The following is a 27126-nucleotide window of genomic DNA, read 5'->3' on the forward strand; positions in this document are numbered from 1 at the left end:
CAATTTTCCGCCCCTCTCGAAGTCTTGCCTGGGTCCAATGGACCCAGTGGGACCCATGGTAGGGCCGGTCCTACGTATAATGTATCTACTTTGGGTGGAATGGCTCTGTACTGAATACGTTTGTTCTTTTCTAAGAACTTTTGCAAGGTGGAAAAAAAAAACTATTTTCGAAGTACAAACTCCCTTCAAGTCTTCATCTCTGACTTTTTTTTTTTTCTCGCTTTCTTGACTAATTAAGAAATGATTATCTCTTGGGAAGGCAGCAGAAAATGCCTTCGGTGGTCTGAGGATTTCATTCCTACGCCCTCCGCCCCCGCCCCAGTCAAGGTGACAGCAATCTGGATGTATTAATATTCTGTTTTCTCCATTATTCCAATCAGAAAGTGTAAAATTGCCTCAGAATTGATCTAATGATTAAAGTGACACATCAGATGTACCGTGACCCTCGTGATCCGTCTGCTAATCACTGTGCCGGGGACTAACTGATAATGTCACCGAGTGTCCCCAAGGTGCAGGGTGGGCTTCTGCACGAACCAGAAATAATGATTGTCTGACAACTGCTGGATGCAGAGATCTAATTAAAGAGAGGTTTTGCGCAAAAAAAACCTCAGACTTTATTTCTGATGACCTGTAAATTTCTTTCATTTGTTTGATGGTTACTCAAAACCACTTCTGGTGCTTCTCCCAACCCATTGCGGTATTGGTGTGACGTTTAGGAGCGACAACCCTCGTTTTCTAGCCTGGGGTACCCAAAATGTCAGAAAGATCCCTAAAAGGGAACAAAAATGCAGCTGCGTTCTCCATAACGTGTAAAATCAACCAGCATTCAATGATCCAAAAGGTTAGATAGTTCTGTGGGGGTTCCTGGACCTCAAGAGTTTGTTTGGGGTTCCTCCAGCTGTGGCTGATTGACCTTCTATCTGATGGCGTCTTCGTAGTTCTAGGGCCAACGCCACTTGGCAGAGCCAGCAGCACTGGACACTAATGATCTTTTTAGCTGTCCATAAGGGTGGTATTCTAATTACCACTGTAAGGAGGGCATTCTTCCAATTCACCACCAATGTAGGAGGAATTCTTCCCACTAACCTCCGATGTAAGGGGCATTCCTCCCACTGACCACCTCCCACTGACCACCAATGTAGGGGGCATTTTTCCCACTGACCTCCAATGTTGGGGGTATCCTTCCTACTCACTACCAATGTAGGGGGCATTCTTCCCAGTGACCCCAATGTAAGGGGCATTCTTCCTACTCCCCACCAATGTAAGGGACAGTCTTCCCACTCACCAAAAATGTAGACGGCATTCTTCCTACTGACCCCCAATGTAGGGGGCATTATTCCCACTGACCCCAATGTAGGGGGCATTCTTCCTACTCACCACCAATGTGGGGGACATTCTTCCCAGTACCCCCAATGTAGGGGGCATTCTTCCCACTGACCCCCAATGTAGGGTCATTCTTCCTACTCGCCACCAATGTAGGCAGCATTCTTCCCAGTAACCACAATGTAAGGGGCATTCTTCCCACTGACCCCAAAAAAGCATTCTTCCCACTGATCCCCAATGTAGGGGCATTCTTCACACTCCCCACCAATGTAGCGGCATGTTTTCCACTGCCCCCCATGTAGGGGCATTCTTCCCACTCACCACCAATGTAGGGGGCATGTTTTCCACTGCCCCCGAATATAAGGAGCATTCTTCCTACTCACCACCAATTCAAGGGGCATTCTTCCTACTCACCACCAATGTGGGGGACATTCTTCCCACTGACCCCCAATGTAGGGGGCATTCTTCCCACTGACCCCCAATGTAGGGGCATTCTTCCTACTTACCACCATTGTAGGCAGCATTCTTCCCAGTAACCCCAATGTAAGGGGCATTCTTCCCAGTAACCCCAATGTAAGGGGCATTCTTCCCACTGACCCCAAAGGAGCATTCTTCCGACTGATCCCCAATGTAGGGGCATTCTTCACATTCCCCACCAATGTAGGGGCATTTTTTCCACTGCCCCCCAATATAGGGGCATTCTTCCCACTCACCACCAATGTAGGGGGCATTCTTCCCACTGACCCCCAATGTAGGGGGGCATTCTTCCCACTGAATGTAGACAGCAGTCTTCCCAGTAACCCCAATGTAAGGGGCATTCTTCCTACTCACCACCAATGTAAGCAGCATTCTTCACAGTAACCCCAATGTAAGGGACATTCTTCCCACTGATTCCCAATGTAAGGAACATTCTTCCCACTGACCACCAATGTAAGGAACATTCTTCCCACTGACCCCCAATGTAGGGGCATTCTTCCCACTGACCCCCAATGTAGGGGCATTCTTCCTCCTCACCACCAATAGCAGCATTCTTCCCAGTAACACCAATGTAGGGGGCATTCTTCCCACTGACTCAAAAGTAAGGAACATTCTTCCCACTGACCCCCAATGTAAGGAGCATTCATCCTCCTAACCACCAATGTAAGGAACATTCTTCCCACTGACTCAAAAGTAAGGAGCATTCTTCCTACTGATCCCCAATGTAAGGGGCATTCTTCACACCACCAATGTGGGGGGCATTTTTTCCACTGCCTCCCCAATGTAGGGGGCATTCTTCCTGCTAACCACCACTGTAGGGGTGCTATCTTCCCACTGAACCCCGATTCTTCCCACCTACCCCAATGTAAGGAACATTCTTCCCACTGACCACCAATGTAAGGGACATTTTTTCCAGTGCGCCCCCAATATAAGGGGCATTCTTCCTACTCACCACCAGTATAGGGGGGCATTTTGCCCACTTCTCACCAATCTAGGGGGAATTCTTCGCACTGACCCCCGGTGTAGGGGCCATTCTTCCCACTCACCCCCAATGTAAGGAGCATTCTTCCCACTCAATACCAGTGTAGGGGGCATTCTTCCCACTCCCCACCAATATAGGGGGCATTCTGCCCACTTCTCACCAATCTAGGGGGCATTCTTCCCACTGACCCCCGGTGTAGGGGCCATTCTTCCCACTCACCCCCAATGTAAGGAGCAATCTTCCCCCTCACCACCAATGCAGGGGGCTGGAGGTTGAGGTTGAGGTTTAAAAAGACTAGCCTGTCTCTCACCCCCGTCCCTGCAGTCTCTCCCCTGGAATGGAGTTGTGATTTGTCTCTATGGAGGTCTCCGGCGTACAGTTCTTGGCAGGTGTCTTTTTTTATGAAAGAATATTTCTTATTAAAAAGGCGTTGAGGAAGAATCTTTTATTTATTCATTATCCAAGTTAAAGCAGCTCGGAGACAAACAAATGATATCGTCCTTGATGTAAATCAAATCATATCAAACAATAGGAAATAAGCGGCACGGGGGGAGACATGATTATGTCTAGTGGTGTCCCTGCAGCGGGGAGCGCTGGGGGAGGGGGGCGATTTACATGATGTACCGGAGAGGATTGTGCGCTGCTGTCACTTCCACTTCCCAGGTCTGGGATACATCAATACGAGTTACATCTCCCCATCCGGAATTATCTGCACTCTATTTCTTTATGCGTTTTTAGCCCATGGGCAAGTGATTGAAATTTTTACATTATTGCCAGATTTACATATGGAAGTCCTCGATTGTACTTTGCAACATCAACAACGTTCAGGAGAACCAATCACAACTTGGCTTCTGTGTTTATTGAAATACTCGAAGATGACAAGAAGAAACGAGGAAACGCAAAATACAAACGGATTAAATACATAAATTATTATAATTGTCCACGCTGATTTAATGGGAATTTGTTGCAAAGTAGGGAGAAGGGTTTAACCACCTGACCTCCGGAAGATTTACCCCCAATCACGACCAGGCCATTTTGTTGCGACTCGGCACTGCATTACTTTAACGCACAATTGCGCGGTCGTGCGACGCTGTACCCAAATAAAATTGATGTCCTCTTTTTTCCCACAAATAGAGCTTTCTTTTGGTGGTATTTGATCACCTCTACGATCTTTTTTTTTTTTTTGCGCTATAAACCAAAAAAGGGACAGTTCTGAAAAAAAAAAAAATATATATTTTTCACTTTCTGCTATATAAAATTCCCAATTAAAAAAAATAAAAATCGAATTTTTTCATCATTTTAGGGCAAATTCGTTCTACCAAATATTTTTGGTTAAAAAAAAAATCCTAAAAAGCGTATTCTGATCAGTTTGCGCAAAAGTTATCGCATCTACAAACTAGGGGAAAATTTGTCTTCTTTTTTTATTCTTTTTTTTTTACTAGTAATGGCGGCGATCTGCGATTTTTAGCGGGACTGCAACATTGCGGCGGACAGATTGGACCCCCAACAGACTTTATTGATACTTTTGGGGGGACCAGTGACATTTATACAGTAATCAGTGCTAAAAATATGTGCTGTCACTGTACAAATGACACTGGCAGGGAAGGGGTTAACCCAGGGGTGATCAAAGGGTTAAGTGTGTCCCTAGGGAGTGCTTTCTAACTGTGTGGGGGATGGACTCACTAAATTAACGCAGAGATTCCTGTTCCTAAATAGGAGGAGCACAGGATCCCTGTGTTCATCTGTGACGGTGTTCACTTTTGGGGGGACCAGTGACATTACTACAGTAATCAGTGCTGAAAATATGCTCTGTTATTGTACTAATGACACTGGCAAGGAAGGGGTTAACACCAGGGGTGATCAAAGCGTTAAGTGTGCTCTTAGGGAGTGCTTTCTAACTGTGTGGGGAATGGACTTACTAAATGAAAACAGAGATCTGTGTTCCTAACTAGGAGGAGCACAGGATCCCTGTGTTCATCTGTGATGGAACACAGCAGACCATTCGCTATAAACACACAACTCCTGTGTTCCTCCTATTTAGGATCACAAGTCTCTGTATTGATTTCACAAGCCCATCCCCCCAACAGTTAGAAAACACTCCCTAGGGTCCTAGGGGGTGTTTTCTAACTGCGGGGGGGGGGGGGCTTGTATTATCAACACAGAGACTTGTGATCCTAAATAGGAGGAACACAGGAGTTGTGTACTGATAGCAGAGAGAACAGTCTGCAGAAAGAATGGTCTGCTGTGTTTACAACAGCCGACTGCCGTTCTCTCTTCAAGGGGGGAGCGATCGCAGGGGCCTGGGGGCAATCGCGCCCGCCGGCCCCCACGCCTCGGCTTTCCCGCTGGCAAGTGGGCGCAGGCACAGGATCACTCCCACAAACCGCCTTGCAGGTACGGCGATTCGTGGGAACCTGCCGCCGTATAACTGGTCACCAAGTGGTTAAAGATGACAAACGAGGAAATGCAAAATACAAACCGAATAAATACATTGATTATTATAATTGTCCACGCTGATTTAATGGGATTTTTTAGCAAAGTAGGGAAGTCGTGACGTTATGGCGAATGCATTGAGGTCCAGTATAGTGACATCACTTCCGGTTTCGTCACGTCCGGCCCAATGGAAGGCAAGAGGAACGCACGCTGATGGGGAGCGGCGTTTCTAAAGACCCAGGCCTGAGTGGGTGCCATTTATAGGCACAAACAAATGTGGGTGACACCTCCCTGTTTTTACACCCTTTTATAATTAAAAACGTTACCGCATGATCATTTGCTTCACATTTTGTATTTTGGGAAACTTCTGAAATTCACCGCCGTGCTGTGGATCTGATATCCAATCCTCCTGATATTAGGCCCAGGGCCTAGGGGGCAATTATAGCGGTTTGGCTGATCGTGATTGGAAGTTACACAAGCAGTTTCTGGGATATAAGGCTCCATTCACATATAGGCGTCTCGGATCACAGGCAGAATTGCCGCAATTCTGCCTGTGATCCCTAACTGCTGCGGGACACCCGCGCGATTCCCGTGACTTGCAATGGTACCCCAACGCGGCGCGATTTTGCCACGATTGTTGCCCGATGAATCGCGGTAGAATCACGCAAACAGAATCGCGGGACGCCTGTCGCCCCCCCGAAAAAAGTACAAGAACTTCTTTTGGGGGCGACAGGTTTTCATTGGCCGTTCGGTGAGTGATAAAGCCCCTCCCCTTTACCGTGTTATGCAGGCAGCAACAGGATAAAGTGATGGTCCAATCAGATTGCTGTGTTCATTGTAAGCTCTAAAATCTTTTATATCAACCAGTTTTCAATGCTTTTTGCCCACTTCAAGATTATGGTCCCTTTCACACTTGTACGACTCCAAAGTTACATAGTTACATAGTTACATAGTTAGTGAGGTTGAAAAAAGACAACAGTCCATCCAGTTCAACCTATGATGTGTGTGTGTGTTTGCTGTTAACCGTACATTGTATACCCCTGTATGTTGTACATTGTATACCCCTGTATGTTGTACATTGTATACCCCTCTATGTTGTACATTGTATACCCCTGTATGTTGTACATTGTATACCCCTGTATGTTGTACATTGTATACCCCCTGTATGTTGTACATTGTATACCCCTGTATGTTGTACATTGTACACCCCTGTATGTTGTACATTGTACACCCCTGTATGTTGTACATTGTATACCCCCTGTATGTTGTACATTGTACACCCCTGTATGTTGTACATTGTATACCCCTGTATGTTGTACATTGTATACCCCTCTATGTTGTACATTGTATACCCCCTGTATGTTGTACATTGTATACCCCCTGTATGTTGTACATTGTATACCCCTGTATGTTGTACATTGTACACCCCTGTATGTTGTACATTGTACACCCCTGTATGTTGTACATTGTATACCCCCTGTATGTTGTACATTGTATACCCCTGTATGTTGTACATTGTACACCCCTGTATGTTGTACATTGTATACCCCCTGTATGTTGTACATTGTATACCCCTGTATGTTGTACATTGTACACCCCTGTATGTTGTACATTGTATACCCCCTGTATGTTGTACATTGTATACCCCTGTATGTTGTACATTGTATACCCCTGTATGTTGTACATTGTATACCCCCTGTATGTTGTACATTGTATACCCCCTGTATGTTGTACATTGTATACCCCCGTATGTTGTACATTGTATACCCCCTGTATGTTGTACATTGTATACCCCTGTATGTTGTACATTGTATACCCCCTGTATGTTGTACATTGTACACCCCTGTATGTTGTACATTGTATACCCCCTGTATGTTGTACATTGTATACCCCCTGTATGTTGTACATTGTATACCCCCTGTATGTTGTACATTGTATACCCCTGTATGTTGTACATTGCATACCCGTGTATGTTGTACATTGCATACCCCTGTATGTTGTACATTGTATACCCCCTGTATGTTGTACATTGTATACCCCTGTATGTTGTATATTGTATACCCCCTGTATGTTGTACATTGTATACCCCTGTATGTTGTACATTGTATACCCCTGTATGGTGTACATTGCATACCCCTGTATGTTGTACATTGTATACCCCTGTATGTTGTACATTGTATACCCCTGTATGTTGTACATTGTATACCCCTGTATGTTGTACATTGTATACCCCTGTATGTTGTACATTGTATACCCCCTGTATGTTGTACATTGTATACCCCTGTATGTTGTACATTGCATACCCCTCTATGTTGTACATTGTATACCCCCTGTATGTTGTACATTGTATACCCCCTGTATGTTGTACATTGTATACCCCTGTATGTTGTACATTGTATACCCCTGTATGTTGTGGTCCTTAAGGTGCCCATCTAATGGTTTTTTGAAACTATCAATGCTCCCTGCTGATACGACTGCTTGCGGAAGAGAATTCCACATCCTTACTGCTCTGACAGTGAAGAACCCCCTGCGTACTTTAAGGTTAAACCGCCTTTCCTCTAGTTTTAGTGAGTGGCAACGTATCTTATTGTATTCCCTTTCTCTGAATATGACTTTCTCACTGACTATGGAGTGCAACTTTGACGCAACTTTGGATGGGTGCAACTTGGATAAGACCTTGGCTTTGACCGGTGATAATGGACAACTGTTGCACATAGGTTGCATTGTATAACATTCAGGTGAGACTTTCATGCATCTTCTGAGGGGATTACATTGAAGTCTATGGCCCTCAAGTTGCATGAAAGTCGGACTAAAGTACATGAACTACTTTGAAGTTGCTGCAACTTTAAGGCTCTGTTCACATATTGGCGTCTCAGATGCAATTCTGCCCGCGATCCTGAATCATTGCAAATCGCAAGACTCCCGTGCGATCCTCGTGACTTGCAATGGCCCCCCTAAACGCAGCGCAATTTTTGCCACAATCGTCGCCCGACAAACCGCGGTAAAGTCGGGCAAACGGAATCAAGGGATGCCTGTCGCCCAAAAAACGTACAAGAACTTCTTTTGGGTGACAGGCGTCCCGTGATTCTGTGTGCGCGATTTTACCATGATTCGTCGGGCGACAATCGCGACAAAATCACACCGCGTTTGGGGTGCCATTGCAAGTCACCTTAATCGCACGGGCATCCCGCGATATGTAATGATTTGGGATCGCAGGCAGAACCTCGGTGATTCTGCCCGCGATCCGAGACGCCAAATGCAAACGGAGCTTCTGTTGTGCTTCTATGAACTGGTATCATTGGAAAATCGTGCAACTCTGATGCCCAAAGTGGCATGACAAGTTGCACAAGTGTGACAAAAGCGTATTAAGGCCCCTTTCCAACTTGTGCGACCTAAAAGTCGCTTGACTTTTCTGCAATTTTTTTTTGGCCTCCAGTTTGACTGGACTTTAAGCAATGCCTGTCTAATGGATCCCAAAACGCATCAAAGTCGGACCAAAGTAGCACAGGGACTACTTTATAATCGTTGTGACTTGAAGTTGCAAAAATATGAACGTTACTCATTGGAAATCATGGAGTACGACTTATCATGCGACTTTGCAATCCCAAGTCGCACAAGTGTGAAAGGGGCCTTAACCCACAACAATAAATGTAATGTATTGCAGGTTAACAGTCATTCGATGTGGTGGCTGCATTCGTTTTTCTTTTTTTTTAGGCTTTATCCCCCTCTGTTTTCACCTGGTGATCTGGCCAAAAATACACCTCCTGTATTAGAATTCCTCCACTCTGCATGAAGGAGCACAGTGGGCACAGTAGACAGCAGCATTGTCAGTCTAGGGGTGGGGGGAGTGATAGATGGACTAGCAGATTTAAATACACTAAAATATTGAAGCCAAACTCCAGCTCACACTTTATTAGCAGTAATAGGTGTGCGCAGCCTCTTGTATTAGGGTGCCCCCCCAAAGCTCAAACACGCGCTTCTTTCTCTGCAGCCTCCGCTGCACCGCACAGTGAATGAACGGGAAGTGCTCTGTGCTGAAGCATAGTAAACACAGCTGATTGAGGGTGTTCCCTGTGTTCATTTAGAAAAGGAAGGCAAATGACATAATGATTAGCCCCTTCCCCCACTCTCCATCCTAAAACATCCCCGCAGATAAGCTGATCCCTATCTAATATCTTGTGACTGCAACATTTTTTTGTATGTGTTTTGCTGGTTCACAACCTTTTATAGGGGAGATACCGCCATCATCTATAATGACTGTTTCCACATTCCGACATTCCCCCTTAAATCCTCAAAGTTCCCCTTTACATCAGAGTTTGCAGGATTCCACCTTACATTGCAAGGGGGAACTCTGCGGACCCTGATGTAAAGGGAAACGCTGTGGACTCTGATGTAAAGGGAAATGCTGTGGACTCTGATATAAAGGGAAACACTGCAGACTCTGATGTAAAGGGGGAGGGGGGTTCTGATGTCTAAAGACCATCGTACATCAGAGTTACCTTTAAACCAGAGCCTGCAGCATTCTCCCCTTCATTATGATCCGCAGCAATCCTTTTTAGATAAGAGTTCCCCTTTGCATCAGGATCCACAGAGTTCCCCCTTGCACTGTAAGGGAGGATACTGCAGACTGTGAATGAAGGGGGAACTCTGTGGACTCTTGTGTAAAGCAGGAGGGGGAAGGCTCTGGTTACCTGAGACCCCCTTATATCAGAGTTTTTCTTTACATCCTGGACAGTCTGCAACATTCCTCTTTATATCAGGATCCACAGTGTTTCCCTTTACATCAGAGTCTGCAGAAACTGGAAAGGGGAACTCTGCAGTCTTTTTTTTTTTTTTTTTTTTTTTTATTGAAAATTTATCAGACATTACACAGAATACAACAACAGCTGTAACAAAAACATTTTCATACTTTAAGCATAAAGGAGGTCCGAGCAGAGAACATCTACTCTGCAGTCTTATGTAAGGGGGAAATCTGTGGACTGTGAAGTAAAGGAGAGCCCTGTAGACTCTTATGTAATGGGGGGGGGCCCTCTGATGACCAGAGACCCCTTTACATCAGAGTCTCCCTTTACACCAGAGTCTGCAGCATTCCTCCTTACATCAGACTCCACAGATTTCTCCATTACATCAGAATCCACAGTGTTCCCTGTTACATCAGGATCTACAGAGTTCTCCCTTACATCAAAGCCCACAGAGTTCCTCCATTACTTCAGAGTCTGTAGTGTTCCTTGTTACATCAGGGTCCACAGAGTTCCCCCCCTTACATCAGGGTCCACAGAGTTCCCCCTTGCATTGCAAAAGGAGAAATACTGTATGTTTTTTGCCTTTTGTTATGTCTTAAGAACATTGCTAATCACACTAGTTACATGCTTGTAGCCTATATATTGATAATGGTCATTATGGCTAATTGTTTAACTGTCAGTAAAAATATTGGCACTGTCAGTAATTTTTTTGTGTCATGTCAGTAAATTTGACTTCAGGAGGTTGGCAACACTGATTGTATGGTGTGTGGCCAGTTTCAGTTTAGTACACCCCCCCTGCACATTGAAGCACACAAACACAGAAAAGCAAGTCAATCGGTTGTTTAGTTTTATTAAACGAACAAATATGTGTTCTAAAGCAGCAGATACAGAATCGAGTTCAAATCTACACAAGTGTCTGGAGTAAACGTTGGTGGATCTGTGATTTTTGGGAGCGTGGGGTAAGAGGGGGGAGGGGGCAGTGTCTCTGTGTCGGGGGTTACGGGTTGAGACATTCCGTGCTGTCCAGTGATAGATAGATCTGAGCTTTGCACTGGAAGGTGCTGGATGTGTCCGGGATGAGCTCACAGCTGTGCAGGTTCGGAGAGACGTCTTTCACACACAGCGCCTGCAGGGGGAGACAAAGAGAAGATGAGAAGACATACAAAGATGGATGGAAGCATCAGCCCAAACCAGTGCCTCCCCTTCCTTTATCCTTTGGGGGTGTTTTGCAAAAAACTCCAACTTGCCGAGAACTCCAACCCCGTCACTTCTGGTGACTCTACACCAGGAATAATTGGAGATTTCGACCACTTGGTGTTTTCGCAGAACACCGGCAGCCTTTACACTCCAGTACACGCTATAATGAGTGGACATTGGTAGTCTGCCCGCTAGTAACCAACAACATGGCCACCTCACAGGCAGTGACAACTAGCTGGTGGACTAACAATGTCTACTTATTATAGCGTGTAATGGAGTGTAAAGGCTGCCGGGGTTCTGTGAAAACACCAAATGGCTGAAGTCTCCAACTATTCCTGGTGTAGAGTCACCAGAACTGAAGTGGTTGGAGTTCTAGGCAAGTTGGGGGCAGCACACCGGCTCCAGGCACCCCAGTGCCTCCCCTTCCTTTATCCTTTGGGGGTGTTTTGCCGAAAACTCCAACTTGCCGAGAACTCCAACCCGTCACTTCTGCTGACTCTACACCAGGAAGATTTTGACCACTTGGTGTTCTCACAGAAAACCGGCAGCGTATACACTCCGGTACACACTAAAATGAGTGGACATTGTTAGTCTGCCCGCTAGTAACCAACAACATGGCCACCTCCCAGGCAGTGACAACTAGTGGGCGGACTAACAATGTCCACTCATAGCATGTACCGGAGTGTAAAAGCTGTCGGTGTTCTGTAAAAAACACCAAGTGGTCGAAATCTCCAATTATTCCTGATGTACGCTCACCGAAGGTGAAGTGGTTGGAGTTCTCGGCAAGTTGGAGTTTTCGGCAGAACACCGGCCCCAGCCACCCCAGTGCCTCCCTTATCTTTATCCTTTGGGGGCGTTTTGCCGAAAACTCCAACTGGCCGAGAACTCGAACCACGTCACTTCCGGCGACTCTACACCAGGAATAATTGGAGATTTTGACCACTTGGAGTTTTCGGCAGAACACCGACTCCAGTAATAGGAGGTCTCTGTTGAACGACGCAGCTAAATATATACAGAATTAAGTATTTTTTTTAGTATTTTTAATCTACAGCTTTCAATAAAACTTTTCCTGGTGATCCTCCCATGAGGTTCCTTATTGAGGCATTTCCTGCTCTCGGGTGACAACGCTCCGTCCTTCTCACATCGCTACGTTAGAGGGCAAGTGCATTGTGTTTATGAAAAGCCCCGCTTGCTGCAACTTTCATGCATTTTGGTAAAAACTGCAAACCATCAATGTGTAAAGAGAGTCGTGTCCCACTGCAGGCTTCATCTTCTCCAGGAGAAAGCCCCCCCCCCCCACATCACATCCAACACCTCGGCATTCAGAAGAAAGGGGGAAGAAGCTGCTCACCGTGAAAGCTGAGTTTAAGATTATTGAAGCACAGAAAAGTCCACCAGGTGCAACCAACTCTATTGCGTTTCACTCCTAACTTTAGCTTATTGTAGAGTCTTCGATTAAACTCCAGTTAGGAGTGAAATGTGTTAGGGTTGGTTGCACAGAGACCTCCACCAGGTGCAACCAATCTATCGTGTTTCCTTCCTAATTGGTGCTTAATTGTAGCGTCTATGACTAAGCTCCAGTAGGCTCCAGTTAGGAGTGAAAGGCCTTTGAGTTGGTTGCACAGACAAGTCTGCCAGGGGCAACCAACACTAATTCGTTTCACTCCTAGCCGGCGCTTGATTGTAGCATCTACAACTAGGCTCCAGTAGGTAAAATTTGGGATTGAAACACATTGGAGTTGTTTACACAGTTGGTTGCACAGACAAGTCCACCAGCTGCAACCAACCCCAACACGTTTCACTCCTAACTGGAGCTTAATTGTATGTAGCATCAACGATTGGGCTCCAGATAGGAGATACAGTGTGGAAGCTGGTTGCACAGACAAGTCCACCAGGTGCAACCAACTCCAATGCATTTCACTTCCAACTGAAGCTTAAATGTAGACTCTACAATTAGGCTCCAGTTAGGAGTGAAATGTGTTAGGGTTGGTTGCACCTGGGGGAGGCTTGTCTTTGCAACTAACCTTAACACATTTCACTCCTGATTGAAGCTCTGGAACTGGAGCACTGAGACCCAACGTGTTTCATTCTGAATCAGGGCTTAATCTTAGCTTCTTAGACTAGGCTCCAGTTAGTAATGAAACACGTTGTAGTTAGTTGGACTTTTGGTTGTACAGACAAGTCCACCAGGAGCAACCAACCTGTTTCACTCCTAACTGGAGCTTAATTGTAGAGTCTATGAATAAGCTCCAGTTAGGAGTGGAATTACATGGCTGGTTGCACAGACGAGTCCACCAGTTGCAACCAACCTAACGCGATTCATTCCTAATTGGCACTTCATCAAAGCGTCTACAACTAGGCTCCAGTTAGGAGTGATACGCGTAAGAGTGGGTTACCGCCAGGTGCAACCAACACTGACGCATTTCACTCCTAACTAGAGCTTAATTGTAGATTCTATGATTAAGCTCCAGTAGGCTCCAGTTAGGATTAAAAACTTAACCTTGGATTTTACTGGAAACAGCTTTTCTCCTGAGGATTGAGTTTTTGGTTAAAAAAAAGGAACACAAAAAAGAATTATTGCCCAAGTGACACCCCAACACAAAGAGAATGAAAATTTTGTATATAAAATATACAAAAAAGTTTTGTCTAAACGAACGGTGTAACATACAGTATCTCACAAAAGTAAGTACACCCCTCACATTCTAGTAAATATTTTATTCTATCTTTTCATGTGACAACACTGAAGAAATGACACTTTGCTACAATGTAAAGTAGTGAGTGTACAGCTTGTATAACAGTGTAAATTTGCTGTCCCCTCAAAATAACTCAACACACAGCCATTAATGTCTAACCGCTGGCAACAAAAGTGAGTACACCCCTAAGTGAAAATGTCCAAATTGGGCCCAAAGTGACAATATTTTGTGTGGCCTCCATTATTTTCCAGCACTGCCTTAACCCTCTTGGGCATGGAGTTCCCCAGAGCTTCACAGGTTGTCACTGGAGTCCTCTTCCCCTCCCCCATGATGACATCACAGAGCTGGTGGATGTTAGAGACCTTGTGCTCCTCCACCTTCTGTTTGAGGATCCCCACAGATTCTCAATAGGGTTTAGGTCTGGAGACATGCTTGGCCAGTCCATCACCTTTACCCTCAGCTTCTTTAGCAAGGCAGTGGTCATCTTGGAGGTGTTTGGGGTCGTTATGTTGGAATATTGCCCTGTGGCCCAGTCTCTGAAGGGAGGGGATCATGCTCTGCTTCAGTATGTCACAGTACATGTTGGCATTCATGGTTCCCTCAATGATCTGTAGCTCCCCAGTGCCGGCAGCACTCATGCAGCCCCAGACCATGACACTCCCACCACCATGCTTGACTGTAGGAAGACACACTTGTCTTTGTACTCCTCACCTGGTTGTCGTCACACACGATTGACACCATCTGACACCAAATAAGTTTATCTTGGTCTCATCAGAGCACAGGAGACGGTTCCAGTAATCCATGTCCTTAGTCTGCTTGTCTTCAGCAAACTGTTTGCGGGATTTCTTGTGCATCATCTTTAGAAGAGGCTTCCTTCTGGGATGACAGCCATGCAGACCAATTTGATGCAGTGTGCGGCGTATGGTCTGAGCACTGACAGGCTGACCCCCCCACCCCTTCAACCTCTGCAGCAACGCTGGCAGCACTCATACGTCTATTTCCTAAAGACAACCTCTGGATATGACGCTGAGCACGTGAATCCAACTTCTTTGGTGGACCATGGGGAGGCCTGTTCTGAGTGGAACCTGTCCTGTTAAACCGCTGCATGGTCTTGGCCACCGTGCTGCAGCTCAGTTTCAGGGTCTTGGCAATCTTCTTATAGCCTAGGCCATCTTTATGTAGAGTAACAATTCTTTTTTTTCAGATCCTCAGAGAGTTCTTTGCCATGAGGTGCCATGTTGAACTTCCAGTGACCAGTATGACAGAGTGAGAGCGATAACACCACCAAATGTAACACACCTGATCCCCATTCACACCTGAGACCTTGTAACACTAACGAGTCACATGACACGGGGAGGAAAAATGGCTAATTGGACCCAATTTGGACATTGTCACTTAGGGGTGTACTCACTTTTGTTGCCAGCGGTTTAGACATTAATGGCTGTGTGTTGAGTTATTTTGAGGGGACAGCAAATTTACACTGTTATACAAGCTGTACACTCACTACTTTACATTGTAGCAAAGTGTCATTTCTTCAGTGTTGTCACATGAAAAGATAGAATAAAATATTTACAAAAATGTGAGGGGTGTACTTACTTTTGTGAGATACTGTACAGTTAAAAACAAAGCCGTTGACAGTTTGCAACCATAAAGAATGCAAGAGTAGATGACACAAGAACAATGAGAAAAGACATTGACAGTACGACACTGCGCACTTCCGGGAACGCTCGTACATGCGCTGCCATTCGCTGCACCACAGGCTGGCCAACGGGTCCTGACCAATGATTTATGTCCAGCACCCCCTCAGGGAATGACAGAAGAGAGCTCTGTGTCAGCAAACAACACAGAGCTCTCTATATACAGCAGAGATGTGCCGTTTGTTTTACCCCCAAATACACCTCACATGATACACACTAAACACATTTAACCCTTAGATCGCCCCTGATGTTAACCCCTTCCCTGACAGTGTCATGAGTACAGTAACAGTGCATAGTAGTATCACTGGAGCAGTCAGCAGCAGTTAGTCAGTTCCTCCCCCCAACGTCAGTTAGTGTCAGATTGCCCGCCGCACTCCCATTATAAGTCGCTAATCGTCACCATTACTAGTGTAAAAAAATAAAATAAATTACATTTCCAGTATATATCCCATAAAATAAATAAACATTCCAGTCTATATCCTATCAAATAAATAAACATTCCAGTATATATCCCATAAAACAAATATTCCAGTATATATCCCATAAAATAAATAAAAATTCCAGTATATATCCCATAAAATAAATAAAAATTCCCGTATATATTCCATAAATTAAATAAAAATTCCAGTATATATCCCATAAAATAAATAAAAATTCCAGTATATATCCCATAAAATAAATAAAAATTCCGTATATATCACATCAATTAAATAACAATTCCAGTATATATCCCATGAAATAAATAAAAATTCCCGTATATATCCCATAAAATAAATAAAAATTCCAGTATATATCCCATAAAATAAATAAAAATTCCCGTATATATCCCATCAATTAAATAACAATTCCAGTATATATCCCATAAAATAAATAAAAATTCCCGTATATATTCCATAAATTAAATAAAAATTCCAGTATATATCCCATAAAACAAATATTCCAGTATATATCCCATAAAATAAATAAAAATTCCGTATATATCACATCAATTAAATAACAATTCCAGTATATATCCCATGAAATAAATAAAAATTCCCGTATATATCCCATAAATTAAATAAAAATTCCAGTATATATCCCTTAAAATAAATAAAAATTCCAGTATATATCCCATAAAATAAATAAAAATTCCCGTATATATCCCATAAATTAAATAACAATTCCAGTATATATCTCATAAAATAAATAAAAATTCCTGTATATATCCCACAAATTAAATAAAAATTCCAGTATATATCCCATAAAATAAATAAAAATTCCAGTATATAGCCCATAAAATAAATAAAAATTCCAGTATATATCCCATAAATTAAATAAAAATTCCAGTATATATCCCATAAAATAAATAAAAATTCCAGTATATATCTTATAAATTAAATAAAAATTCCAGTATATATCCCATAAATTAAATAAAAATTCCAGTATATATCCCATAAAATAAATAAAAATTCCAGTATATATCCCATAAAATAAATAAACATTCCAGTATATATCCTATAAAATAAATAAAAATTCCAGTATATATCCCATAAAATAAATAAAAATTCCCGTATATATCCCATAAATTAAATAAAAATTCCAGTATATATCCCATAAAATAAATAAAAATTCCAGTATATATCCCATTAAATAAATAAAAATTCCCGTATATATCCCATAAATTAAATAACAATTCCAGTATATATCTCATAAAATAAATAAAAATTCCTGTATATATCCCACAAATTAAATAAAAATTCCAGTATATATCCCATAAAATAAATAAAAATTCCAGTATATATCCCATAAATTAAATAACAATTCCAGTATATATCCCATAAATTAAATAAAAATTCCAGTATATATCCCATAAATTAAATAAAAATTCCAGTATATATCCCATAAAATAAATAAACATTCCAGTATATATCCTATAAAATAAATAAAAATTCCAGTATATATCCTATAAAATAAATAAAAATTTCAGTATATATCCCATAAAATAAATAAACATTCCAGTATATATCTTATAAAATAAATAAAAATTTCAGTATATATCCTATAAAATAAATAAAAATTCCAGTATATATCCCATAAAATAAATAAAAATTCCAGTATATATCCTATAAAATAAATAAAAATTCCAGTATATATCTCATAAAATAAATAAAAATTCCAATATATATCCCATAGTTTGTAGATGCAATAACTTTCACAAAAACCAATCCATATACACTCAGTGTCGGGTTCACATTGTTGCGATGCGAGAACCCTGCGAATCCACTGCAGATTCCTGCATCGCACTCGACTTGCAGGCAGTTCATACTGCCATATGCGAATCGATGGGGGGTGTCAATACAAAGGTAACGACACCCCCAGATCAGTTCGCATATCGCAGTGCCAACTGTCATTTCAGACAGGAATCAGATTGCATAACTGTGAACACCCATGCGATCCGATTCTGGTGAGGACCAAAAAAAGGGTCCTGTGCGACTTTGGTCTGAATGCGATGCAAATTCAGCCATACAATCTGTACAATCTGCATGGCTGAATTTGCATCGCACAGACATCGCATGTGATTTGCAGAGCAGTGTGGTGCGAATCACATGCGATGTCTGACATTTCATATGTGTGAGGGACTTATTGGAATTTTTTTCTTCCAAAAGAATGAAGCAGAATACATTTTGGCCTAAATCGATAAAGAAATTTGATTTATTACACTTTTTTATTGCATATGTTTTACAGAAGAAAGCAAAAAATATTGTTATTTTTTTTTTTCAAAATTTGGGGTCTTTTTTCATTTATTTTGAAAAAAATAAAAATCACACAGGTGATCAAATTCTGCCAAAAAAAAGCTCTAATGGTGTGAAAAAAATTATATAAATGTTATTAAGAGTACAGCGTCGCACAACCGCGCAATTGTCAGTTAAAGTAACGCAGTGCCGAACCGCAAAAAATGGCCTGGTCATTAAGGAGGTAAATCTTCCTGTGCTGAAGTGGTTAATCAAATTGCACATCAATCAGATATAAAAAAAAATTAAAATCAATGCATGTATGGCCGCCATGAATTGATTGGTGATTGATTATTTGATTGTTTGCAGATTCTATCCATTTAATCGAATTGCATATCAATCAGGTGATAAAATCAAAGTGTGTATGACCACCATTAGAAAGAGTTCCCCCTTCTGTCCCAGTGATACACGTTATCGATATGATCATTCAGTCGATCGTTTGTTGCCATTTTGGGCCCTTTCATATGGGCGGTGCGCCCAGCGGATTCCATTTGTAGGGTTTCCATCTGTCTGGATTTCACGGACCGGATCGGATCGGATAGCAGAGGGTGTCAGTGGAGATATCTCTGCTGACATCCGCTGCTCCATAGAGGTACATGGTGTATCCGATCTGGTCCGCCTGAAAAAACTGACAGGGACCGGATCATGAAAGCCTGTGTGAAAGGGGACATTAGGCTCCAATCACACCTTGCTGCGATTTTACCCGCAATTCAATATCACAATGCAATCGCAGCAAATTGCAATATGCTGCGCTGTTTGCCAAAAGAAGCTGCTGCTCCTTTTTGAGCGACAAGCTTCACACATTGCGATTTGCCACGATTGCAGTGTGATTTATGGCACGACAATTGTGGCAAAATCGCACTGTGTTTGAATTGCCATTAAGAAGTAGTGGCACCACAAAGGCGTCCTGCGTTTTTCTGCGATTTTGAATTGTGGGCAGAATTGCGGCTATTCCGCCTGCGATTTATATCTCCTAGGTGTGAATGAAGCTCTCTGGTAGCATATACACTTTGATTGTATTATGTATTATCCGATCTATGTGAGATTTGATTAATTTAAAACTACTTCGCGCAAACCGACGTCCCTGTACCTGTTCCCGTCCCTGTACCTGTCCCCTGTCCCCGTACCTGTCCCTGTACCTGTCCCTGTACCTGTCCCCTGTCCCCGTACCTGTCCCTGTACCTGTCCCTGTACCTGTCCCCTGTCCCCGTACCTGTCCCTGTCCCCGTACCTATCCCAGTCCCCTGTCCCTGTACCTATTCCTATCCCTGTCCCCGTACCTATCCCTGTCCCCATCCCCATACCTATCCCTGTCCCTGTACCCATCCCCATACCTATCCCTGTCCCTGTACCTGTCCCTATTCCCGTCCCTGTCCCCTTCCTGTCCCCGTCCCCGTACCTATCCCAGTCCCCTGTCCCTGTACCTATCCCTATCCCTGTCCCCGTACCTATCCCTGTCCCCATCCCCATACCTATCCCTGTCCCTGTCCCCATCCCCATACCTATCCCTGTCCCTGTACCCATCCCCATACCTGTCCCCATGCCTGTACCCGTCCCCATACCTATCCCTGTCCCTGTACCCATCCCTGTACCTGTCCCAATGCCTGTACCCGTCCCCGTACCTATCCCAGTCCTCTGTACCTGTCCCCTGTACCTCTCGCCGTACCCATCCCTGTCCCCGTCCCCACCCCTGTCCCTGTACCTATCCCTGTCCCTGTCCCTATCCCCGTCCCTGTCCCTATCTCAGTCCCCTGTCCCTGTCCCCTGTCCCTATCCCTATCCCTGTACCTATCCCCATACCTATCCCTGTACCCGTCCCCGTACCTATCCCTGTACCCGTCCCCGTACCTATCCCTGTCCCCATGCCTGTACATATCCCTATCCCTGTACCCGTCCCCATACCCGTCCCTGTACCTGTCCCCGTACCCGCCCCCTGTACCTGTCCCTATCCCCGTCCCTGTCCCTATCCCCGTCCCTATCCCAGTCCCCTGTCCCTGTACCTATCCCTATCCCTGTACCTATCCCTGTACCCATCCCCATACCTATCCCTGTCCCTGTACCCGTCCCTGTACCTATCCCTGTCCCCATGCCTGTACCCGTCCCCATACCTATCCCTGTCCCTGTACCTGTCCCTGTCCCCATGCCTGTACCCGTCCCCATACCTATCCCAGTCCCCTGTACCTGTCCCCTGTACCTCTTGCCGTACCTGTCCCTGTACCCGTCCCCGTACCTGTCCCCGTACCTACTCCTGTCCCTTTACCTGTCCCCGTACCTATCCCTGTCCCCGTACCTATCCCAGTCCCCATACCCGTCCATGTCCCCCTCCCCGCACCTGTCCCCATCCCTGTACTTATCCCTGTCCCCGTACCTATCCCTGTCCCTGTACCCGTCCCTATCCCTGTCCCCGTACCTGTACCCATCCCTGTCCCTGTCCCCATCCCTGGACATCGGCTCGGAGAAGTGGTTGTAGCGGGATGATCTGCAGCTGCAGGAATCCCCCGGTACCGTTCCTTAGAGCCGGCGGTCGGCTTTCAGGAGATAACAACCGATGCGGCTCAGCAGTCGCTCAGCTGTTATCTCAGTGAGTGGGAGGGGATGTAACCCCCCCCCCCCCCGCCGCAGAGTCCCCTGTCCCACCAGGAGACCGGAGAAACCAGCCGGCACATCCACTGGCTGATTGGAGCCCCGAATGATGCCGGATTTGGCTTTCATTGGGTCTCCAAATGAGTAACCCGGAAGCGGCGTTACTTCTAGGTTACTCGGCTGCTAAAGGCGCCAATTTATAAAAACTGTCAGTATTCAAAAATGCAGTTTTCGGCGTTTTGAATACATTGAAGTGCAGTGGAGGGGGTTGGTGTCTTTTAGACCCCCGATCCCTCCATAAAGAGTACCTGTCACTGCCTATTACTGTCACATTCCCCCCGATCCCTCCATAAAGAGTACCTGTCACTCCTATTACTGTCACATTCCCCCCGATCCCTCCATAAAGAGTACCTGTCACTGCTATTACTGTCACATTCCCCCGATCCCTCCATAAAGAGTACCTGTCACTCCTATTACTGTCACATTCCCCCCGATCCCTCCATAAAGAGTACCTGTCACTGCTATTACTGTCACATTCCCCCCGATCCCTCCATAAAGAGTACCTGTCACTGCCTATTACTGTCACATTCCTCCCCGATCCCTCCATAAAGAGTACCTGTCACTGCCTATTATTGTCACATTCCTCCCCGATCCCTCCATAAAGAGTACCTGTCACTCCTATTACTGTCACATTCCCCCCGATCCCTCCATAAAGAGTACCTGTCACTGCTATTACTGTCACATTCCCCCCGATCCCCCCATAAAGAGTACCTGTCACTGCTATTACTGTCACATTCCCCCGATCCCCCCATAAAGAGTACCTGTCACTCCTATTACTGTCACATTCCCCCCCTCCCCCCCGATCCCCCCATAAAGAGTACCTGTCACTGCCTATTACTGTCACATCCCCCCCCTCCCCCCCGATCCCCCCATAAAGAGTACCTGTCACTGCCTATTACTGTCACATTCCCCCCCTCCCCCCCGATCCCTCTATAAAGAGTACCTGTCACTGCATATTACTGTCACATTCCCCCCGATCCCTCCATAAAGAGTACCTGTCACTCCTATTACTGTCACATTCCCCCCGATCCCTCCATAAAGAGTACCTGTCACTGCCTATTACTGTCACATTCCCCCCCTCCCCCCCGATCCCTCTATAAAGAGTACCTGTCACTCCTATTACTGTCACATTCCCCCCCTCCCCCCCGATCCCCCCATAAAGAGTACCTGTCACTGCCTATTACTGTCACATCCCCCCCCTCCCCCCCGATCCCCCCATAAAGAGTACCTGTCACTGCCTATTACTGTCACATTCCCCCCCTCCCCCCCGATCCCTCCATAAAGAGTACCTGTCACTGCCTATTACTGTCACATTCCCCCCGATCCCTCCATAAAGAGTACCTGTCACTCCTATTACTGTCACATTCCCCCCGATCCCTCCATAAAGAGTACCTGTCACTGCTATTACTGTCACATTCCTCGCGATCCCTCCATAAAGAGTACCTGTCACTCCTATTACTGTCACATTCCCCCCGATCCCTCCATAAAGAGTACCTGTCACTGCTATTACTGTCACATTCCTCTCGATCCCTCCATAAAGAGTACCTGTCACTGCATATTACTGTCACATTCCCCCCGATCCCTCCATAAAGAGTACCTGTCACTGCCTATTACTGTCACATTTCCCCCGATCCCTCCATAAAGAGTACCTGTCACTCCTATTACTGTCACATTCCCCCCGATCCCTCCATAAAGAGTACCTGTCACTGCCTATTACTGTCACATTCCTCCCCGATCCCTCCATAAAGAGTACCTGTCACTCCTATTACTGTCACATTCCCCCGATCCCCCCCATAAAGAGTACCTGTCACTCCTATTACTGTCACATTCCCCCGATCCCCCCATAAAGAGTACCTGTCACTCCTATTACTGTCACATTCCCCCCCTCCCCCCCGATCCCTCCATAAAGAGTACCTGTCACTGCCTATTACTGTCACATTTCCCCCGATCCCTCCATAAAGAGTACCTGTCACTCCTATTACTGTCACATTCCCCCCGATCCCTCCATAAAGAGTACCTGTCACTGCCTATTACTGTCACATTCCTCCCCGATCCCTCCATAAAGAGTACCTGTCACTCCTATTACTGTCACATTCCCCCGATCCCCCCCATAAAGAGTACCTGTCACTCCTATTACTGTCACATTCCCCCGATCCCCCCATAAAGAGTACCTGTCACTCCTATTACTGTCACATTCCCCCCCTCCCCCCCGATCCCTCCATAAAGAGTACCTGTCACTGCCTATTACTGTCACATTTCCCCCGATCCCTCCATAAAGAGTACCTGTCACTGCCTATTACTGTCACATTCCCCCCCCCCCGATCCCTCCATAAAGAGTACCTGTCACTGCCTATTACTGTCACATTCCCCCCCGATCCCTCCATAAAGAGTACCTGTCACTGCTATTACTGTCACTAGGGATGTTTACATTCCTTCTCACATCAATAAAAGTGATCAGATTTTTTTTTTTTTTTTAAACTTGTGCTAAAATTAAAAAAAATAAATAGGATAAAATTTATCTTTTAAAGCGACCCCCCCCCCCCCCCGTGATCTTGTGCACGAAAGAAAACTCATACAGAAGTCACGCCTGCAAATGAAAGCGCTGTTCAAACCACACATTTAAGGTATCGCCGAGATCGCAAGAGCAATAATTGAATCAAAAAGTGATCAGATTTATTTATTTATTTTTTTTTTAAAAGGAACAGTGTAAAAATAAAATATAAAATAAATAGGAAAAAAATATTTTTAAAGCGCCCCCGTCCCGGCGTGCTCGCACACCAAAGAAAACGCATACATAAGTTGCGCCTGCAAATGTAAAGAGTGTTCAAACCACACATGTGAGGTATCGCCGCGATCGCAAGAGCAATAATTGAATCAAAAAGTGATCAGATTTATTTATTTTTTTTTTAAAAAGGAACAGCGTAAAAATAAAATATAAAATAAATAGCAAAAAATACATTTTTTAAAACGCCCCCGTCGCCGTGAGCTCGCGCACCAACGAAAATGCATGCGTAAATTGCGCCTGAAAATGTAAACAGCGTTCAAACCACACATGTGAGGTATCGCCGCGATCGCAAGAGCAATAATAGAATCACAAAGTGATCAGATTTATTTATTTATTTTTTTTTTAAAAGGAACAGTGTAAAAATAAAATATAAAATAAATATGAAAAACATTTTTTTAAAGCGCCCCCATCCTGGCGTGCTCGCACACTAAAGAAAACGCATACGTAAGTTGTGCCTGGAAATGTAAACAGTGTTCAAACCACACATGTGAGGTATCGCCGCGATCGCAACAGCAATAATTGAATCAAAAAGTGATCAGATTTATTTATTTATTTATTTTTTAAAAGGAACAGTGTAAAAATAAAATATAAAATAAATAGAAAAAAAATATTTTTTTTAAAGTGCCCCCATCGCCGTGAGCTCACGCACCGAAGAAAATGCATACGTAAATTGCGCCCGCAAATGTAAAAAAGTTTTAAAAGGAACAGTGTAAAAATAAAATATAAAATAAATAGGAAAAAAATGTTTTTTTTAATGTGCCCCTGTCGCCGTGAGCTCGCGCACCAAAGAAAATGCATGCGTAAATTGCGCCTTCAAATGTAAACGGTGTTCAAACCACACATGTGGGGTATCGCCGCGATCGCAAGAGCAATAATAGAATCACAAAGTGATCAGATTTATTTTTTATTTTTTTTAAAAGGAACAATGTAAAAATAAAATATAAAATAAATATGAAAAATATTTTTTTAAAGCGCCCCCATCCCGGCGTGCTCGCACTCTAAAGAAAACGCATACGTAAGTTGCGCCTGGAAATGTAAACAGTGTTCAGACCACACATGTGAGGTATCGCCGCGATCGCAACAGCAATAATTGAATGAAAAAGTGATCAGATTTATTTTTTATTTTTTTTTAAAAGGAACAGTGTAAAAATAAAATAAAAAAAATAGGGAAAAAAAAATTTAAAGCACCCCCGTCGCTGTGAGCTCGCACACCAAAGAAAACGCATACGTAAGTTGCGCCCGCAAATGTAAACGGCGTTCAAACCACACATGTGAGGTATCGCCGCGATCATTAGAGTGAGAGCAATAATTCTAGGAAAAGACCTCCTCTGTAACTCTAAACTGGCAACCATTAAAAAAATTTAAATAGTTGCCTATGGAGATTTTTAGGTACCGTGGTTTGTCGCCATTCAACGGGTGTGCGCAATTTTAAAGCGTAACATGTTGGGTATATATTTACTCGGCGTGACATCTTTCACAATATAGAAAAAAAATTGGACTAACTTTCGTTTTTTTTTTTTTAATTCAGCAAACTTTGTTCAATCATTTATCAATCATTTTGCATCGATTGTCAGCACTTTGTTCATCAATACGATTGTATTTCGATTGATTAGAATATGAGAATGAAAGGTCGATAATTTGCAGTCGTTAATTACAGTCGTATCCTAACTATTGATCGAATTCCTTGTGTATGGCATATCGATTGAACAAACAGTTGATAAATTGATTATGTTGGAAGACAATAAAGAAGGAAATTGATAATTTATCAATAGCTGTATGGCCAACAGAGCAGTAAAAACCTGACAGGGGTTCTAATCCTTCCACACATGAACACGCACACACACACGTTAAGTTCCCAGCCCCCCCGTTTCATACTCACCATGTTCTTGAGCACGGCTCCCTGCCGCTGACCCCCGAAGCCGCTCAGGAAAGTGTCGTCGGCGCCGTCGGGACCCTCCACAGCGTTGTCGGGCTCGGAGCGGCGTATGTCGGGCGACCGTCGGATGCCGGAGAGCAGCCCGGACGCCCTGCCCACGGAGTAGTAGCTGGGGCCGTTGGACTGCTTGTACCAGGCGGCGGTGCGCTGGCAGGAGAGCAGGAGAGCGAGGGCGCTGCACAGCAGGGTGAGTCGTAGGGAGGAGCGGGGGCTCACACACGCCATGGCGATGTACTGACACACGGCTCTTCTTAATGAGATCTGGAGGAGAGAACGGCAGGCTGGCTTTATAAAGAGAAGAGAGAGGGGGGGGGGGAGGACGGAGAGGGGCTGAGGGTGGGTGGGTGATGGTGGGGGTGGGGGGGGGGGATGTTTTGATGTTATATCTCATATTAAACCAATGACAGCTCCCCAATCAGCGCCGAGCCCCGCAGCGAAGTATATGGAGAAATCTGACAGATAAATTGACTGCTTAGCGAGTGATAAAGAATGGGAAATTGTGATTTCACGGTGACAACTGACCCCAAAACCGCAGAGGTGTCCCCCATCGCCGCTCCCAGCTACCCACCCCCGATCTCTGTGTTTTCATCTCACACACTTTCATATCCAAATCTGTGAAATTTTATAAAAACTGGAGGGGAGAAAAAAAAAAAAAATCAGAGTCACTTAAAGGGGGAGTCCACCCACAGCTGAAGTTATGAGCGGAAGTTTAATCTGCTTATAATTTGCTTTCCCTGATTCTTCCTTTACCCCCTCCCCCCCCCATAATAATTCTAAAAAATTGTTACATAATAACATTTCCCTGTTACTTACCTTATTTTAAAACCAGTCACTGGGTCTCTGTGCTTCTCTATGCAGTGCAAGTAGATCATGGCTGGTGGGAGGTGCTGTCTCATGGCTGGTGGGAGGTGCTGTCTCATTACTGGGGGGATGGGCTGTCTCATGGCTGGTGGGAGGTGCTGTCTCATGGCTGGGCTGTCTCATGGCTGGTGGGAGGGGCCAGATCATGGCTGGTGGGAGGGGCCAGATCATGGCTGGTGGGAGGTGCCGTCTCATGGCTCGTGGATGGGCCATCTCATGGCTGGTGGGACGGGCCAGATCGTGGCTAATGGAAGGTGCTGTCTCATGGCTTGTGGGAGGGGCCGTCTCATGGCTGGTGGGAGGGGCCGTCTCATGGCTGGTGGGTTGGGCCGTCTCATGGCTGGTGGGATGGGATGTCTCATGGCCGGTGGGAGGGGCCAGATCATGTCTGGTGGGAGGTGCTGTCTCATGGCTGGTGGGATGGCCCAAATCATGTCTGGTGGGAGCGGCCAAATCATGTCTGGTGGGAGGGGCCAGATCATGGCTGGTGGGAGGTGCTGTCTCATGGCTGGTGGGAGGGACCAAATCATGGCTGGTGGGAGGGGCCAGATCATGGCTGGTGGGGGGGGGCAAATCATTGCTGTTG

General features: G+C 44.8%; 1 protein-coding gene across 1 annotated transcript; it reads right to left on the reverse strand.

Annotated features, from left to right (window-relative positions):
- Positions 1–10782: 10782 nt before the first annotated feature.
- On the reverse strand, positions 10783–25956 carry NPB (neuropeptide B). The gene is made up of 2 exons (XM_082272711.1): positions 25623–25956; positions 10783–11083 (listed from the first exon to the last, which is right to left on the reverse strand). The coding sequence occupies exons 1-2, from the start codon at positions 25902–25904 to the stop codon at positions 10955–10957; spliced, it is 411 nt and encodes a 136-aa protein (XP_082128837.1). The 5' UTR covers positions 25905–25956; the 3' UTR covers positions 10783–10954.
- Between the last annotated feature and the right edge of the window lie 1170 nt (positions 25957–27126).

The sequence above is a fragment of the Pelophylax lessonae genome, assembly GCF_965119305.1.
Source record: "Pelophylax lessonae genome assembly, chromosome: 11".
Lineage (NCBI taxonomy): Eukaryota > Metazoa > Chordata > Amphibia > Anura > Ranidae > Pelophylax > Pelophylax lessonae.